This window comes from Canis lupus, chromosome 24 (genome assembly GCF_048164855.1).
Source record: "Canis lupus baileyi chromosome 24, mCanLup2.hap1, whole genome shotgun sequence".
NCBI classification, from domain to species: Eukaryota; Metazoa; Chordata; class Mammalia; order Carnivora; family Canidae; genus Canis; species Canis lupus.
In genome coordinates this window covers 32,634,664-32,651,900 of record NC_132861.1, presented here as the reverse complement: position 1 = coordinate 32,651,900, position 17,237 = coordinate 32,634,664, and the positions used below count along the sequence as shown (strand labels likewise).

Genomic DNA, 17,237 nt, shown 5'->3' with positions numbered 1-17,237 from the left:
AAACAAACCCAGAGACTTTTTAAAATAGGACTTTTTTGATCAGTCAGGAAAAAACTTAGCAACCTGGTGACAGTCTCAGTCAATCTGTTAGTTTGGGGAATGGATTCTGTTTCCTTCAAACTGTCTTTTAGGGCTCTCTGGAGCTGGCATTTCTGCCCACTGCAGGCTTCTGGGAACCCTGCTTTGAACGTATATTGACCTTTCAGGGGTCCTTTGGGATTTTTCATTTTCAGTGTTTTGTTTTTTGAAAGATTTTATTTATTTATTCATGAGCGACACCGAGAGAGAGAGGCAGAGACACAGGCAGAAGGAGAAGCAGGCTCCTCGCAGGTAGCCCAATGTGGGACTTGATCCTGGGACTGGGATGATGCCCCTGAGCCAAAGGCAGATGCTCAACCTCTGAGCCACCTAGGTGTCCCTCATTTTCAGTGATTTTTTTTTTTAAATAAGATTTTATTTATTTATTCATGAGAGAGACAGAGAGAGAGAGAGGCAGAGACACGGGGAGAGGGAGAAGCAGGCTCCATGCAGGGAGCCCGACGTGGGACTCGATCCCGGGTCTCCAGAATCAGGCCCTAGGCCAAAGGCGGCGCTAAACCGCTGAGCCACCCGGGCTGCCCCTCATTTTCAGTGTTTTAAGCATAGTAGCAGGAGTGCTTCGGTTGTTCAGTTAAACGTCTGCCTTCGGCTCAGGTCATGATCCCAGAGTCCTGGGATCAAGCCCCACGTTGGACTTCCTGCTTAGTGGGGAGTCTGCTTCTCTCTCTCCCTCTGCCCCTCTTGTCCACCGGGCTCGTTTGCGCTCTGTCTCAAATAAATAAAAATATTTTTTAAAATGTAGTAACAGAACAGATTTTCTGGTTCTTAATGATTTTTTTTAGATTATGGGAACAATATAATCTCATTCCAAAAAGAATAAGGAAGTAAAAACCACTCATTTCACACCATCTTTCAGATAACTGCAATGAACCTTTTGGCAAATGTCTTCCCAGTTTTTGCCAGTCCAAGAGCACACGTGTGTCTATGACATGTATGTGTGTGAGTGTGTAAGAAGCACTGGCATTATCTATACTATTTTGTGGCCCATTTTATTGAAACAGTATATCCTGAAAAGTCTCCATATCCTTAAGTATACTTGAAAAACTTGGTCTTTAGTAGCTGAAGATTCCATCTTAACCCTGGATTTGTAACTCTTTGAACGTTTATGTTATTTCTGATTTTTTTTTTTTTCTGAGATGAACATCTTCTGTAAACATCCTTGGACAGATCTTTAACTGTGGTTGTAGAAGAAATTTCTAGAAGTGGTATTCATAGGTCAAAGGGTGTGTATATGTTTAAGGCTATTGCTATATATCGTCTAAATTCCTTCTAGAAAGATTGTACCAATTTTTATGCTGCCAGCCATGCATGACATTGTCTTCTTTGAGGTCCAAATTGGTATTATATCAGCAAAATAGAAGTATTGCTGATCTGGCTGGTGAATTTGTTTTACATTTACTCTCTCCAATTACTGATTAAAATGAATTTTTTTCACGTCCTTATTGGCTGTTTGTATTTCTCACTCTCTTAATACTTGCTCATTTTCTTTGCTCATTTTTCTACTACCTTTAGAGTGGGTTGCCTACAGACAGGCAGTCATTTCCTCAGATTCTGTATGTATGTATGTATGTATGTATGTATGTATTTATTTATTTATTTATTTAATACAGAGAGAGGGGGGTGGGGCGCAGAGACACAGGAGAGGGAGAAGCAGGCTCCATGCAGGAAGCCCGACACGGGACTCGATCCCGGGTCTCCAGGATCATGCTCTGGGCTGAAGGCAGCGCTAAACCGCTGAGCCACCCGGGCTGCCCCAGATTCTATATTTAAAGGGAAGAGGAGGACAAGTGGTAGAGACGAGAAACAGCAGGGAAGGATGTGAGGAGACTGGGACTGGCACCTATGGCATGCTGTGGACACCCAGACATGGCCTTGGGACCTCTAGGTGTCCTAGACTGGAGACCTAGGGCTGTGCCTGTGGTTTTGAAAAGCACAGTCATTTGGGCCAAACGATGTTTCCTGAAGGGCTCTGAACTTTTCACTTGGAAACAATTACAGATTCAGAGGAAGTTAACAAAGACAAAGAGGGGTCCTGTGTATAGTTCATCTGTTCTCACCAATGCATAATTCTGGCACCATATCAAAGCCCACGGAGTGACAGTGGTGCAAGGCGTGTGTATGATTCTGTGTCATTTTGCCATATGTGATTCATGTAACCACCACTACGGTCAAGACACAGATTTCCTCCATCACCACAAGGACCCCCTTTGTGAGGCCCTGTGATTGTCACACTGACCCTTGACCCCTGGAGGAGTCTCCACCTCGCCCCTCATCTGTCCTCCATCTCTGTATCTTCGTTTTTTTGAGAATGAGATTATTAAATAGAGTCATATGGTATGTGGCCTTTTGAGATTGGTTCTTTCACTGTGCGCAATGCCCTTAAAATCCATGCAAATTGTTGTGTGTTTCCAAAGCGTGTTTCTATTTTCGCTAAGTTGTATTCCACCCTTCAACTTTTTAACTTGCTTTTGGGGTATGTGTCACACTCTTCAGGTCACTGGGAAGATGGATGAGAACCAGTTTGTGGCCGTGACCAGCACCAATGCAGCCAAAGTCTTCAACCTTTACCCTCGGAAGGGCCGCATTGCTGTGGGATCCGATGCTGACCTGGTTATCTGGGATCCCGACAGCGTTAAAACCATCTCTGCCAAGACCCACAACAGCGTAAGTCCAGTTAATTGCATGGACCCAGTCCCCAATGAATTATAGTCCCAGAAAGGGATTGAGGCAGGGAGAGTCCCCAGAAAGAGCTTGTTGTGATAGGAATGAACTTCCCCCAGGGTATGTTGTAACTTGAGGTTTGCTGAAAAAAATAGTAGCTATCTTATCTCTCTCTGGTCAGGACAATAAGAATGTTAACCCTTCTCAGCGTTTTGGAGTTCTTTATAGGTAGAGGTCTTTGTAGACCTTCAGAGCCTCCAAAGTTATGCCAGGACATCAGAAGCTTCTAGAAGTCAGGCGCCATCCTATGTGAATGGTTGGGTGCAGCACCTTTCATGGCGGTGCTGGCCACAAGGGACCCACAACGAACATTCAGATATCCACTCCTGAGGTGCCCACTGGGCACTTTTATTCTTTTAAGCCACTGCTTTCTCATGTCAGTGTTTCAGGACAGAAACCTCAGTGACAGATGCTCTTGGTGGTCCTAAAGGAATGAATTGACTTTGAGTTGACTTTTTTCCTTCTTCCTCACTGGCTGACTTAGCTTCGCAGCATAGCATTACAGCCACACCTACCCTTTTTTTTTTTTTTTTAAGATTTTAAAAATTTATTCATGAGAGGCATAGAGAGAGAGGCAGAGACATAGGCAGAGGGAGAAGCAGGCTTCCCATGGGGAGCCTGATGTGGAACTTGATCCCAGGATCTCAGGATCCCAGGATCCCAGGATCACAAATAGCCAAAGGCAGACGCTTAACCACTGAGCCACCCAGGCGTCCCCAGCCACACCTACTTGTAACTTAGATCACAACTCTTGGGGTCTCAGAATGGCCCCTATGGGCAGAGCTCCTAAGGTCCTGCCCGGTGAACCTACCTGTTCATATGTATTAACAACACAGCCCCATTTACTCTTTACATGGCCTTCTCAGTAAAGAGATGGCTCCATTTACCCCAGTTACTTAGTGCGAAGATTGTAAATGGAAGCTTCAAGAGCTTACGTGACCAGTTTGACATTATATAGCTACTTTGTGGTAGAGCCAGAATTAGAACCCCAGATTGTCCAAGGTCCTTCCCTGCCACACTGCATATGTAGCCTCTTGGCCAGGCTTACCTGGAGGGAATGCTCCCCTTCCCTTGTGGCCCCTTCTACAGAGGTGATGCGTGAGTTGGACTCATTATTTAAGTTGTGGATGACCCAGCTAGGGAGTTTACATGTGGAGCCCTTTCCAGGCCGAAGAGAGGACGTGAAGGAGAGATGATTCAAGAAGACATTTCGCCCTTCACACATCATTGCCAAACCTTTCCAGAGCAAAAGCACTGCCCTACCTTTACGTCCAGGCAACCCCGTGTAAAGAAAGTACCTCTGTTCTGTCCTCACCTGATTCAAAGAGTCCACACTAAACACATTTGTGCAGCATTAATCATCCAGGAAAATACAAATGAGAGGTTTTCCCTGCGTAATACAGTGTTTCATACCACTGGGCTAATTAGCTTTAATTTGGAGCATTTAGCTAACTATTACTGAGCCCTGCTGCCAAGCCTCTGCTTGGGTTTTTCAGGCATCCAGCCAGATGAGTAATTTCAGAGAGCCAGGGCTGGATGTAGGTTAAAAATGTCTATACCTGGTGAACAACGACGCCTCGCTGCCTCACGGTTTGATAGAAAGTTGATTCTGTATACCCTGAGCTGTGATCTGACCAATGGGCTCGTTCATTTAAAGTCACATAGAGTCATGGGGCTGGTTCCTCCCATCTTTTAAAAATGGGGAATGGCTCAGAGCCCTTTTAGGCTTTTGTGATCTGTCCTTTACAAGCGATTAAACTCAACATATGCGTCTTATGATGGCTTTGTCACTGAAGAGCTCGCAGTCTTATTGTGAAACGACAATAAAAAACCAGACAGTGGATGAGCGAACATTTCTTAAGTGCCTACTCTGGGCCAAGTACCGTGCTGGATGCTTTTGTTCATTTTATTTCATTGAGTCTTGGCATCATTCCTACAGGGCAGGCTTTATAAACCCCGGTAGGTGAGGAGCTGAGTCTCAGATGTGTAAAGAACTTGTCCAAAGTCACAGCTGGGGTGTGGCCGACCTGGGATACAAACCCAGGGTGGATTTGTCCCAAGTGGTCTCCAGTCCTCCAGTAGGGTGCAAGAGGAGCTTGTAGAGTGTAGATACTTAGCTGTGGAGTGACACGGAAGAGCTGGGGCTTGATGCCCTCAGGATGACGTACACCCTGTAAAGGTCACTTTGGAGATGACAGGATTCAGACTTTGTGATCTACGGATGTATGTTGGTTTTGTTGTCATGTTCACATAAGCCTTGGGAGAGAGGCAGTTGGAGAACCTGTGGTTCTGAGGCAGGATTCAAATGATTGGCTCAGGGTTCCACGCACAACTCCTAGATTTCACCAAATCTGAGATGCCTTTGATTTGAAGCTATTCCCTGCGTTCATTCACTACCATGAAAGAAAACACACGAATCTGAGTCTACTATGAGACTCCTTTCCAAATACACTCTGCTACCTAGGGCTTGCCTGTGCTTCGCATAGGATAACCATGAGGTGAGTCTGCCCTGGAGAAAGGGGGGGACAAAGAATCTTGTGTGTCTCAACATCAGCATTGGGGGCCGAGCAGGCAAAAACAGCTCCTGAGAAGATGAGCTGCAAGCTGGTACTCCTGCAGGTTGCTGGCGATCTGAACTCCTCCTGCCAGAGTGGTCTAGAGAAATGTCAAGCTGAGCAATTCATGTAAAATGGCCTCAGTGTGGTAATCCCCCAGGCCAGTGGGAAAAGCAGAGCTCGATCCCACTGGCAGAGAGCTCTGTTCCATGTGGACTGACAAGGGGTTGCTCAGCTCCATTGTTGTGAGACACATACTGATTCCAGGGAGGAGTGTCTTTAAAATGATGGAAGATAGTCACAGACTTGAGGACACATGCTTTGGTCCTGGAATGAATGTGTGGGATCCCCTCTGATCCCCCTGGTGCCTCTCTGCCTCGTTCCTTGGGGAGCTTCTACAGGATTCTTTTTGAGGCTCAGAGCAGTGCCAACAGTCCTTCATTGCAGTTTTCTTTTTCTTTTCTTTTATTTTCTTTTTTTTTTTTTTAAGATTTTATTTCTTTATTCATGAGGGACACAGAGAGGCAGAAACATAGGCAGAAGGAGAAGCAGACTCCTTGCAAGGAGCCTGATGCGGGACTTGATCCTGGGACCCCGGGATCATGACCTGAGCCAAAGCAGACACTCAACCACTGAGCCACCCAGGTGTCCTTCATTGCCATTTTCAATCAACATCACTGCATTCTGATACTGAATGTGAGCTGTTAAGCCAACCTGGGGCTTCCCCTGCCTTCTGAGCCACTACGTCAGGCAGAAATGTTCTCCTGAGCCATACTGTACCCTATCAGCTCTCTGTTCACAGACTCTTCTCTGGTGCTGTTAACCTGTCTGACTTTCCCCAGAAAGCCAAGCTGCTTTGTATGGTGAGGGCTCCCTCTTCATCCTCCAGCCACAGCCATTTGTGCCCATGAACAGGGCAGGCAGGAAGAAGTGAGGCATCATGAAAGCCGGGGAAGTAGCAAGGGGTGAGCTGAAGCTGTAGGATGGGGCTGTGGCACGTGGAGTAGCGCCTCCTCTTTTCTGTTACCTTCCTCTGCAACAGCAGACTCACATGCATGTGAAGAATCTGCCTGTTTTCTTTTCTTTTTTTTTTTAATTTTATTTATTTATTCATGACATATACAGATAGAGGGAAAGAGGCAGAGACACAGGCAGAGGGAGAAGCAGGCCCCATGCAGGGAGCCTGACGTCGGACCTGATCCCAGGACTCTAGGATCACGCCCTGGGCCCAAGGCAGGCACTAAACCGCTGAGCCACCCGGGGATCCCTGATCCTGCCTGTTTTCCAAGAGGTCGCCCAGCTGGGTCACTTTGCAAAGCTTGAAGCTAAAGGGATAGCTGCATAGTCTGGATGTTAACTGGACTTCAAACATTTTATTGAAGGCATGCCTCGAGTTCCCTCAGTCTTTTTCATTCAGGGATTGCTGTTGAATCACATGGCTAACAGATTGGAAAAACAACAGGGTGACTGGGTGGCTCAATCGATTAAGGGTCTGCCTCCGGATCAGGTCTTGATGTTAGGGTCCAGGGATCGAGCCCCACATTGGGCTCTCTGCTTAGTGGAGAGTCTGCTTCTCCCTTTACCTCTGCCAGTCACTCCCCTTGCTTATGGTCTTTCTCTCTGTGTCAAATAAATAAATAAAATCTTTAAAAAAAAAAACGATTGGAAAACCAGGAAATCCAATGGGAAGATCTGCTCATGGATGGTGCATTTTGCAATGAAATTTAGAACTCGGGGACACCTGGGTGGCTCAGTGGTTGAGCATCTGCCTTCTGCTCAGGATGTGATCTCAGAGTTCTGGGATCAAGTCCCACATCAGGCTCCTGCATGGAGCCTGCTTCTCCCTCTGCCTGTGTCTCTGCCTCTCTCTGTCTCTCCTGAATAAATAAGTAAAATCTTTAAAAAAAAAAAAAAAAAAGAAGAAAGAAATTTAGAACTTGGTCAGAGAAGGCCTTTGGATTTTAACTTGATGGGGGCTTGAATCCGTGAGGATAGAGGTGCTGCTAATATGAGGAATCATTTCCTTTATATTTGTGTAGCATTTCCAAACCCTCATGCTTTTCCATACAATGTTCCTGTTTAGCTCTTTTTCCCCAAAGTTTTTGAGAGGCAGGAAAGACTATTCTGTATTCTAGACAGGGAAATCAAGACCGAGACATTAAGTGCCTGCTGGAGTGGCCAGTCAGGACAGGGACTTCAGTCTCTGGGCCTTTCTTTTGTCTGTGTGATCTTGGGCAGAGTGTATGCTAATGTTTACGTATTGTCTCTTCCTAGGCCCTCGAGTACAACATCTTCGAGGGCATGGAGTGCCGTGGCTCTCCACTGGTGGTCATCAGCCAGGGGAAGATCGTTCTGGAGGATGGCACCCTTCATGTTACCGAAGGCTCTGGGCGCTACATCCCCCGGAAGCCTTTCCCTGATTTTGTTTACAAGCGTATCAAGGCGAGGAGCAGAGTGAGTAGCTTCGATCCTTACAAATTGTCTTTATCATGGGTTAAGTTCAGTTCCATAAATGTTTACTAGGCACTTTGAGTTAGAATAGTGAGGTGGACATGGAGGGAGGGGGTAGGTCAGGAATAAGGGATACATGATTTTTTTATTTCTGGAGTTCAGAATACCAGTGGATGAGTCAGGTATGCCCATAGCCAGCCCCAGAAATGAAGTAAAGAGTGTGGCATATCCTGTGATGAGAAGTGTAAAGTGAGGTTCAGAGGAGGCAGCCATGGCCATTGCTCTGGAGTCCTAGGCTGAAGTGTCATGGGAAGAGGGCCCTTTGAGTTGGGTTTTGAAGGTTAAGTAGGAGTTTGAAAAGCCAAAGGGGGGTACACAAGGGAATTAGAATGCCATGATTATGGAAGACATATAGTGCATTCTGGGCATGGTATAGCACTGGTACTTGGGACTGTGAGGCAGAGATTGGATGGAACTGTGAGGGAATTAAAGAGAGTGAGATTGAAAAGAAAACTGGGGGCCAGATCTTGAATGTGAGACCAAATCTCTTCACAGTATGTTTGGAGTTTTGGCCTTGGGTATAAGTTAAAGTGCTATGGGGGAAAAAGATGGTAAGAAATATTAGTTTTTAAGGTAACTAGTACCCATGGTCTGTCTTCTGAGAATGTTGGCCTGGAGTGGTGGGGGCTGGCTCCTCGCTGACATCTGTCCCTGCTCTATGTGTCCATAAGGGGAACCCTTTTTCCGAACATCTCACAGGCCCGTCCTGACTGCCACTCCTTCCCCATTCGGAGGATTGCCAGGGAGATGTCCTCTGCGAACGCAGCAGGAGTCAAGGGGCTCTTGTGTTTTGCAGCTGGCAGAGCTGAGAGGGGTTCCTCGTGGCCTGTACGACGGACCTGTGTGTGAGGTGTCTGTGACACCCAAGACAGTCACTCCGGCCTCCTCGGCTAAGACGTCTCCTGCCAAGCAGCAGGCCCCACCTGTCCGGAACCTGCACCAGTCTGGATTCAGCTTGTCTGGTACGGTTATGGTTTGGGTAGGGCCTGGTTCTGCAGGGTTCCTGCTCATGGAGCAGGCAAGTCAAGAATTGATTTTGTTAAAGGGGCAGAACTGGAAAGGAATGATCTTCATGAGAAATATGAATATCCCCAGAGACGTAACTCATACCAATGACCAGTTGGGTTTCAGAATCTTGACAGGAGTTTACATCACATATGATGTTATGATGCATGTTCTCTGTGTATTTATATACAACCTGGTATAGTAAGAGGGCGTTTCTCCAAAGTCTTGTGTCCGTTCTAAAAAAGGGTATTGTATTTCTGAATTCTCTTTGCCCCCGTGCATGTGGTATATTGTAATGGTTCAGCTTATGGAGTCTGGAGTTTGAATAGCTCAACTCTGTAGCCACATGCGGCTCTGCCTCAGTCCCCTTGTCTATAGAATGGGCATAAGAGTAGTAGCTACCTCATGGGGCTGTCGGAGGATTAAATGAGTTAACGTACATGTGAAATGCTTACAACAGAGCCATTTGATAGTTGTGAGTTGTTTGTGTGGATAAAATGTGATGTCAGGGAAGGTGAGAGCAAAAGGTCCAGATTTTAAGGCTTCCTTACTTGAAACTTCCAGTCCTCCATGTGGCCCATGGCTAGAAACCTACTTTTCAAGCTCTCTGTGCCATAGATATGTATCCAAATCTCTATGGCACGTTAAAGAAACAGTTAATCTGATAGATTTTTTTTCTTGTCAGATATACTGGTTTTCAGAAAGCTACCCAGTATGTATATAGGCATTACCAATTTTCAAAAAAAATTTAATTATTTAAAAAATTGAGGAGGGGCAGAGGGAGAAAGAATCTTATGCACACTCCCTGCTGAGCACGGAGCCCCACACAGGGCTCCATCTCACCACCCTAAGGTGATGACCTGAGTCGAAACCGAGAGTAGGAGGCTAAACCAACTGAGCCACCCAGGCGCCCCTACCAGTTTTAAAAATTTTAGTTTTGTCAGAAAATGAAATGAGCATAATAATGTCTGTGCTTTTTTCTTTTTCTTTTTTTTTCTTTTTCTTTTTTTTTTCTTTTTCTTTTTCTTTTTCTTTTTCTTCTTTCTTCTTTCTTCTTTCTTCTTTCTTCTTTCTTCTTTCTTTTTTCTTTTTTCTTTTTTCTTTTTTTATCTGACCAGGCCATTCCAACCTAAGGAAGCATCATTGCTCTTACTCTTGATTAGACAGCAGAGGTGCAGAGTTAGGGGAGTAGAATGTGGCGGAGAAGGCTGTTCAGGCCTTCAGAAAAGCCACCCTGGGTCTGACTAATGAAGAAAGGGGCAGGATGTAGTCTTGGGCAAAAGATGAAATAGTGTTATTTTTACATATAGTTTTACTCTTTCAAACAAGGGAGCCAACCAGCTTCTGCAAAGACTGCTTTACAGGGTGGGTGATTTCTTTGGCTATTTTAAGCCAGTCCCTTTTTTGGAGTTTAAACTTGCAGTGAGGTTTTGAGAGAGGGATAAGGTACATGGTATGGGCCTGGCCCTTTTTCTCCTGGGCTGTGCTATTTGTTTATTTTTATTCATTTTTAAAGATTTTATTTATTCATGAGAGACGGAGAGAGAGAGGGGCAGAGACCTAGGCATTTGACCACTGAGCCACCCAAGTGCCCCTATGCTGTTTTGGTTTAAAGCAGGAACTCTCAAGTGGGAACTCCCTCGTGGGAACCTTCTCCTGGGAACTCTCGAGAACTGGGGGGAACTGGTAGGACTGCTTTTGACTGGACTCCTGTCTCCTCTGCAGGTGCTCAAATTGATGACAACATTCCCCGCCGCACCACCCAGCGCATTGTGGCTCCTCCTGGTGGCCGTGCCAACATCACCAGCCTGGGCTAGAGGTCCTGGCCCCGCAGCCTACGTGGGGATGGGGGATGGGACACCTGAGGACATTCTGAGACTTCCTTCCTTCCTTTTTTTTTTTTTTAAGAGCCTGTGATAGTTACTGTGGGGCAGCCAGTTCATGGGGCCCCCTCTAGGGCCCTGCACTCCGTCCCTCACCCGGAGTCACTGATTTTGCCACCCACTTCCCTATACATCTACGAATATCACACCCAAGTCTATCCACCAACCCCATACACGGAACTGCATCCAACACTCAGACATGCGAAACAAAGCAAATCACAACGAGGGCGTTTTTCATCTCTAACCTCTGTTGTACTTGTTACCATCTTCCTTTTTCATGGGGGCGGGGAGGAAGATAAAGTGAATTGCCCAGAGCTGCCTTTTTCTTTTTAAATTTTTAAAAGTTTTCTTCGTGGGTCTGGGGAGAAGGTGGGTGGGGGCGGGGGGAGAGTCTTTTTTTGTTTTTTGTTTTTAATACTAAATTGGGAAGCCTATTTCGATGTTAATACAAGGGGTTTGAACTGGACATCCTAATGATGCAATTATGTAACCATCGAGCTGCTTCAGGGTGGTTGGCAAACTCTTGTCCCTCCTGAGACGCTCCAAAATGGCCACACTGCATTCCATCGTCTTCTGGGTCAACTGTTGATAAAGGGCAGGTTTTCTTTTTGGCCTAGATTTTGCTGCAGATCACATTTTTTGAGGATTCTCTTCTCCTTTCTTAATATCTTTTCTGCTCTCTCTCTTTAGCTTTTTTATTCATGAATATTCTCACGTGTGTCCCTTTCTTTGTGTTTCCTTCAGCCCTTGTCTCTGAGACCGTGTTTTTCTCTCCGTCCCCTAGTGTCCTCTCAGATGACCGGGTCTACTGTTTTAGTGTGGTCATAAGAACCTGCCTGGAAGAATTTGAGCTTTGTCATTGCAACCATAGTAATATGCTGTCCTAATCTGTACACGACTGGTGCTACCCACCCACCACCACCAGGATATGCGTTTGACTTTGGGATGCTTCCAGGTGCAGTGAAGGCTGAGCTACCCACACTATCACCTGTGGGCTCAGAATAGAACCTCAAACAGTACTGAGATGTTGCAGAAAGAAACCTGAGGTTATAGGACATAAGGTTTTTCCTCCATGCAATGCTAAGTAGCTAAAGAAAGACACCCATCAAATCAGCAAATTGAGCCCCCCATGACCCAAGCAAACCAGTCAGCCTCAAGTCGGCCGCCAGCACAATGTTGAGCTGGGAGGAGTCTGACCCTCACTGGGGCTTGCTGTTTCCCAGCCTAGTGTGTCTTTTGGGATTCCAGAGCATGCTGGGACTTCTCGCTTCGGGACAAAAAATATTTTTTTCTTGTTCAACTATTTTGGAAGTTATCCATGCAGTACAGTGGTGCCCCCTTCCACACAGGGGGATACATTCCAAGACCCCCAGTGGATACCTGAGATCTCGAATAGTACTGAACTTGTTTTATCCCCCATACGTACTTGTGATAAACTTTAATTTATAAGGCACAGTAGGAGGTTAACAACAATAACTGATAATAAAACAGGATAATTATACTCTAATAAAATGTATATGAATGTGGTCTCTCTTAAAATATTTTATTATACCATACTCACCCTTGTGATGACATCAGATGAAGAAAGGGTTATATGATGGGATGAAGTGATGTGAATGACGTAGGCGTTGTGACGTAGTGTTAGGCTACTGCTGACCTTCTGACAGTACATCAGAGGGAGAATCACCTGCTTCTGGACTTCAATTGAAGAACTGAAACCGCAAAAAGCAAGACGACAGATATGGGGGGGGGGGGGTGATGCTAAATAGCAAGGCCTTCTGAACTCAGAAAATCTTTGGGAAACTGGACTTTGAGTCCATTTTACCTTGTAAGGGGAAAAAATTTGTTGCATGAGCAACATGTCCAGTCACAGCTGTTGTGGGGAGAAGAATCTTACAAATCAAACGTATGGCCCCCATAGAGACCACAGATGACCCTGTGTCCACATCCCTACCCTTGTCTCCGGGACCCTTCCTGCTAGCTGCCTTCATTCCTGGCCCTGTCTTTGCTGATTTGTGTTGCATTTCCTTCCAAACGCGTTTACAGGTTCTTAAGCAATGTTAACGTATGCAGGCTTTTATCAAACCAAATCTGCTTTTGTAAAGCATAACATAAAAAAGTAGATCACATCATTACACTAGTCTCTCCACACATTTTGCCTTTGGGGTTATGGTTGGGGTTTATTTTTTGTTGTTGTTGTTTATTTGTTATTTTAAAAGTAAATTGCACTTTTAAAGAATAATTGGTTAACTTAATATATTTGCTTTTTTCTCACCTGCACTTAGAGGAAATTTGAACAAGTTGGAAAAAAATTTTTTTTTTGTTTCAATTCTAAGAAACACTTGCAGCTCTTTTAGTATTCACTGAGTCTTCCTGTTTTTCCTGTACCAGGTCATGGTGATTTTGGTTATTTTAATTGTTTTCTTAAAACCATTTGAAACCTGAAGATTTCTGCAGGCTGTGTAAGCATGTTTACCTGTTGGCTTGCTTTGTGTGTCTGTTAAATGAATGTCATATGTAAATGCTAAAATAAATGGACAGTGTCTCCGAACTGAATAACTACAGTGACTTGATGCTCTAAAACAGTGTAGGACTTAATAATAGATGGTTTCTAATCCTTGGAATTGTGATTGTGACCCATGAGTGGAGGAACTTTCAGTGCTAAAGCTGATAATGTGTGTAGCCAGGAGAGTACCTTTTTTTTTTTTTTTTTTTTTGTAACCACTGTCTTAATGGCAAAATAATTATGGTAAAAAAAAAAGTCTCGTGTTTATTATTCCTTAAGAACTCTGTGTTATATTACCATGGAACGCCTAATAAAGCAAAATGTGGTTGTTTCAGGGGCGTGTCTGTGTCGAGATGTTCAAGGAGGCAGTTGCTTGGCCTCACCCACCCGAACCTTCCCTTCCTGAAACATTCACAGGCATCTATGGCCTGGCTTTGGTGATGGCACCAAGTCAAGAGTTTTCACTACATGTTGTAAACTCATAGGCAGCTTTGAGCTTATGGCCAGGCCCCTGAGGTCTATTGCCAAACAGAACTGTGTGGCAGAGCTGAGTGTCACACCTTCATAGACCCTGCCCTAGAGAGGGCAGGATATCTTTCAGAATCAAGTTGCAAACACAAGTTTGGAAGTGGGAGTCTAGGGGGGGACCATATAGGTTGGTGTGGTGACCCCTGTGCCCTCTGCATCCATACAGCTGGTTCACCCTGGAAAATCTTCAAGCTATAAGGAGGCATACAAAATAAGAGATGAAAGTGTGTTGACTTGCATCTGAGGCCCAGGAAAGCAGGACAAAGTACGTGTTCTCCACCCCCAGAACAAGGGCCAGGAATGCACACTGGGGGCAAGAGCCATGCCAACCCCAGCTGGCTGGCTGCTTGGTTCTCACAGTTACCGTAACGGGGCACTGGTATATTGGTTCTGAAGACACTGAAGTAAGTGTGTGCTTGGGACTCCCCTGCACAAGCCCACCCTGTGATTGGTGAAGTCTTTCTTTTCGTTTTCTATCCAGCCCTGTCCAAACAGGATATGAGGTGGTTTACAAAAATATATACACTAAACTAAGCTTTATAAACCAGAGTGTTGGAGTGAAGGGGGAAATGAGAGAAGGAAAAATAAGGTAAGGCCTCAGTGGGGTTAGTACCACACACCTGCCATGAGGTTGTAAACGTGGAAGCGAGTTCTGAGCATTCCAGCAGCAAATACAAAAAAAAGGGAAGCGTGGCCAGAAGACCATAAAACATCTATAGTTACCAGAAGTACATTAGTCCAGAAGGAAAACCGAGATTATCGGTCCTCAGCTCTACTGGCAAGGCTTGGCGACCCCTGGAACCACCAGTGTTGTGTATCTAGGGCTGGCTCTACTGCCTTCGCTGTATGTGGTAGCAGATCACCATGATCCCGGAAAATCAAATCTGTCCAAGAGGGGAAGGGAGAAAGGCTCACCCTAACCTTTATTGGACCTGTGACAACAATGGAAATTGCAGGCCCAAAACCCATGCTCCTATTCCCACCTTGGCTCCATCCTACACCAAGAAGGTGCTCCTGCTCATGCCTGTGGACAACTCGGCCCCATGTTCCAGTAGGGCTTCCCAATCCCTAGCAAACAGCCACCCCAAGTCTGTCCTCACCGGCTGTGAGGTCTGCCGTCTGGAGAGGCCCATGTAGGCCCTGGGAGAAGGCATGGGTCCATCTGAGGGGAATTGTAGGGTGGCCAGAGCAAGTGCTCTGAAGAGAAAATCCCATGGGTGCCACATGGATAAACAATGAAACCAGGTCTAGAGCTCTTCTGTGGTGTGATATAATCCAAAGATAGACTTTATTATTATTATTATTATTATTATTATTATTATTATTATTAAATTTTATTTATTTATTCATAAGAGACAGAGAGAGAGGAAGAGACACAAGCTATTTATTCATAAGAGACAGAGAGAGAGAGAGGAAGAGACACAGGCAGAGGGAGAAGCAGGCTCCAGGCAGGGGCCCCGATGTGGGACTCGATCCCGAGACTGGGATCACGCCCTGAGCTGAAGGCAGACACTCAACTGCTGAACCACCCAGGCATCTCAGTTTTATTATTTTAAAAAATATTATTTATTTTAGAGTGAGGGAGCATGAGCAGGGGCGGGGTGGGCCAAGAGAGGGAGGGAGAAGGAAAGAGAGAGAGAGAGAAGCACACTCTGTGCTGAGCGTGGAGCCCGACGCAGGGCTCTATTACCCCCCTGAGATCATTACCTGAGCTGAAATCCAGAGTCAGAGGCTTAACCAATTGAGCCACCTGGGTGTCCCTCCAAAGACAGATTTTAAAGCATCTGGGAAAAACAAGTGAAGTGGAATGTATATCCTTCAGGAAGGGTTTCTGTCCGGTGTTGCTGTGAATTGAAAGTTCTATCTGCTGGCAAGTTTCTATAGCATGCATATTCTTTATGAAAAAGCAGATTTATCCTTTTCTCCTCAACTGGGATAAGTTTTGATGGTGCCACTGATGAGGTATACATCTTTTGGAAAGCTTCTATGGGCCTTATTTACCTTTCTGCAAGATAGAGATGATGTTATCTTGTCAATCTAACTCCCAGCTTAGGACCAAACCGGAAAGGACAAGCTGTAAATCAGATATGGTGCAGAGCAGAAGATTGCAACAGAGCAATAGGAAGCTGTTGGAAACAGTGTCCTCAGTGTCTGTCCTAAAATAGAACTAGATTAGCAGATGACGGATGACGGCAGAGGTCTTTAGTTGAGGGCAGGGATTGTAGAACCATGACACATCAGAGATGGTGTCGATGGTCAAAGAAAACAATCTGTTGGCTAAAGTCATGCTGACAGTAGCTAGCGCTTATTATTATGTGACAGGCACTACTCTAAAGGCATTGCACGTATTAGCACAGTTAGGCTTTGCGGCAGCACCCTGACAGGGGACAATTTCTTATAAGAAAGTTCTGGCTTAGAAGCTCATGAGAAAGAGAGAAGGGGGGAAAGTGGCAGAGAATGAGCCTGTGCAGGCAGTTAGGCAGACTCACGGGGGGAAGTCATGGACAGGTGAGAGCTTGGCGAGAAAAAGCACAGTGATCTCATGCAGCTGGCACCGATTGGGAGACATATGGGCTCTAAGGAAGAGAAATGAAAGGCCTAAAAAAAAAAAAAAAAAAAAGAAAAGAAATGAAAGGCCTACAAAATACACAGAGCTAGGAGAAAAGTGGTTCCGAGGAGAGCACCAAGTGTAAAGGAAAACAATAATGATTTCAGTACAGTTGAGTTTTATACAGAAGATTTGGAGAGATTGTATTGATTTGGTGAAAAATCACAAATCGTGTATGCACCCAAATGTATGTAGAGAATTGATTTTATAAGGATCTGGAAAGAAAAAAGTCATGTCTATTGAAAATACTTTGAGGGGCACCTGGGGGGCACAGCTGGTTGAGCACCTGACTCTTGGTCTCAACTCGGGTCTTGATCTCAGGGTCATGAGTTTGAGCCCTGCCTTGGGCTTCATGCTGGGCATAGAGCCTCCTTCAAAAAGAAAAGAAAAGAATAGAAAAGAAGATACTTGGCAAAGGAGCAAAGGGACTTAGACACATAAGTGCATTGTTGTTTTTTGAGGATTGGATGGCGAGAGAGGACTGGTGCAGTCAGGTTGGGGGCAGCAGATGCCACCCTTAGCAGTGAGGAACGTGGCCTCCACTCAGGGCTTGAAGCCTTGCAGGACTGAACATAACATGAGGGGCTCACAGAAGGAACTCTGGGAGGATTGAAGACCAAACACCACAGCACATAAGGTCTTATGGTCAAATAATATATTACTTTGAGATTGTTTCTGTGATTAATTTTGGCAGCTAAGTGTTGTCTGTGCTGTAGCTGCACAAACTGTTCTCCTCCTAATAAACCTCATCCCATAACATAGAACTATCTGGAAACAAGGCATGGGCTGGAGGTCTGAGAGATGTAGCCCGTCCTCTTCCG

The 17,237-nt window shown here is 45.3% G+C and overlaps 1 protein-coding gene across 3 annotated transcripts in view; it reads left to right on the top strand.

The window, feature by feature from the left end:
• DPYSL2 (dihydropyrimidinase like 2) overlaps nt 1-13,614 on the top strand; it is a 138,200-nt gene extending 124,586 nt beyond the window's left edge. For all 3 annotated transcript variants that reach the window (XM_072796202.1, XM_072796203.1, XM_072796204.1), the window contains exons 11-14: nt 2,593-2,763; nt 7,650-7,829; nt 8,683-8,848; nt 10,617-13,614. In XM_072796202.1, coding sequence (XP_072652303.1) covers nt 2,593-2,763; nt 7,650-7,829; nt 8,683-8,848; nt 10,617-10,708 — 609 coding nt within the window. In that variant the 3' untranslated portion in view covers nt 10,709-13,614. The remainder of the gene's footprint in view (nt 1-2,592; nt 2,764-7,649; nt 7,830-8,682; nt 8,849-10,616) is intronic.
• The last annotated feature ends 3,623 nt before the right edge of the window (nt 13,615-17,237 follow it).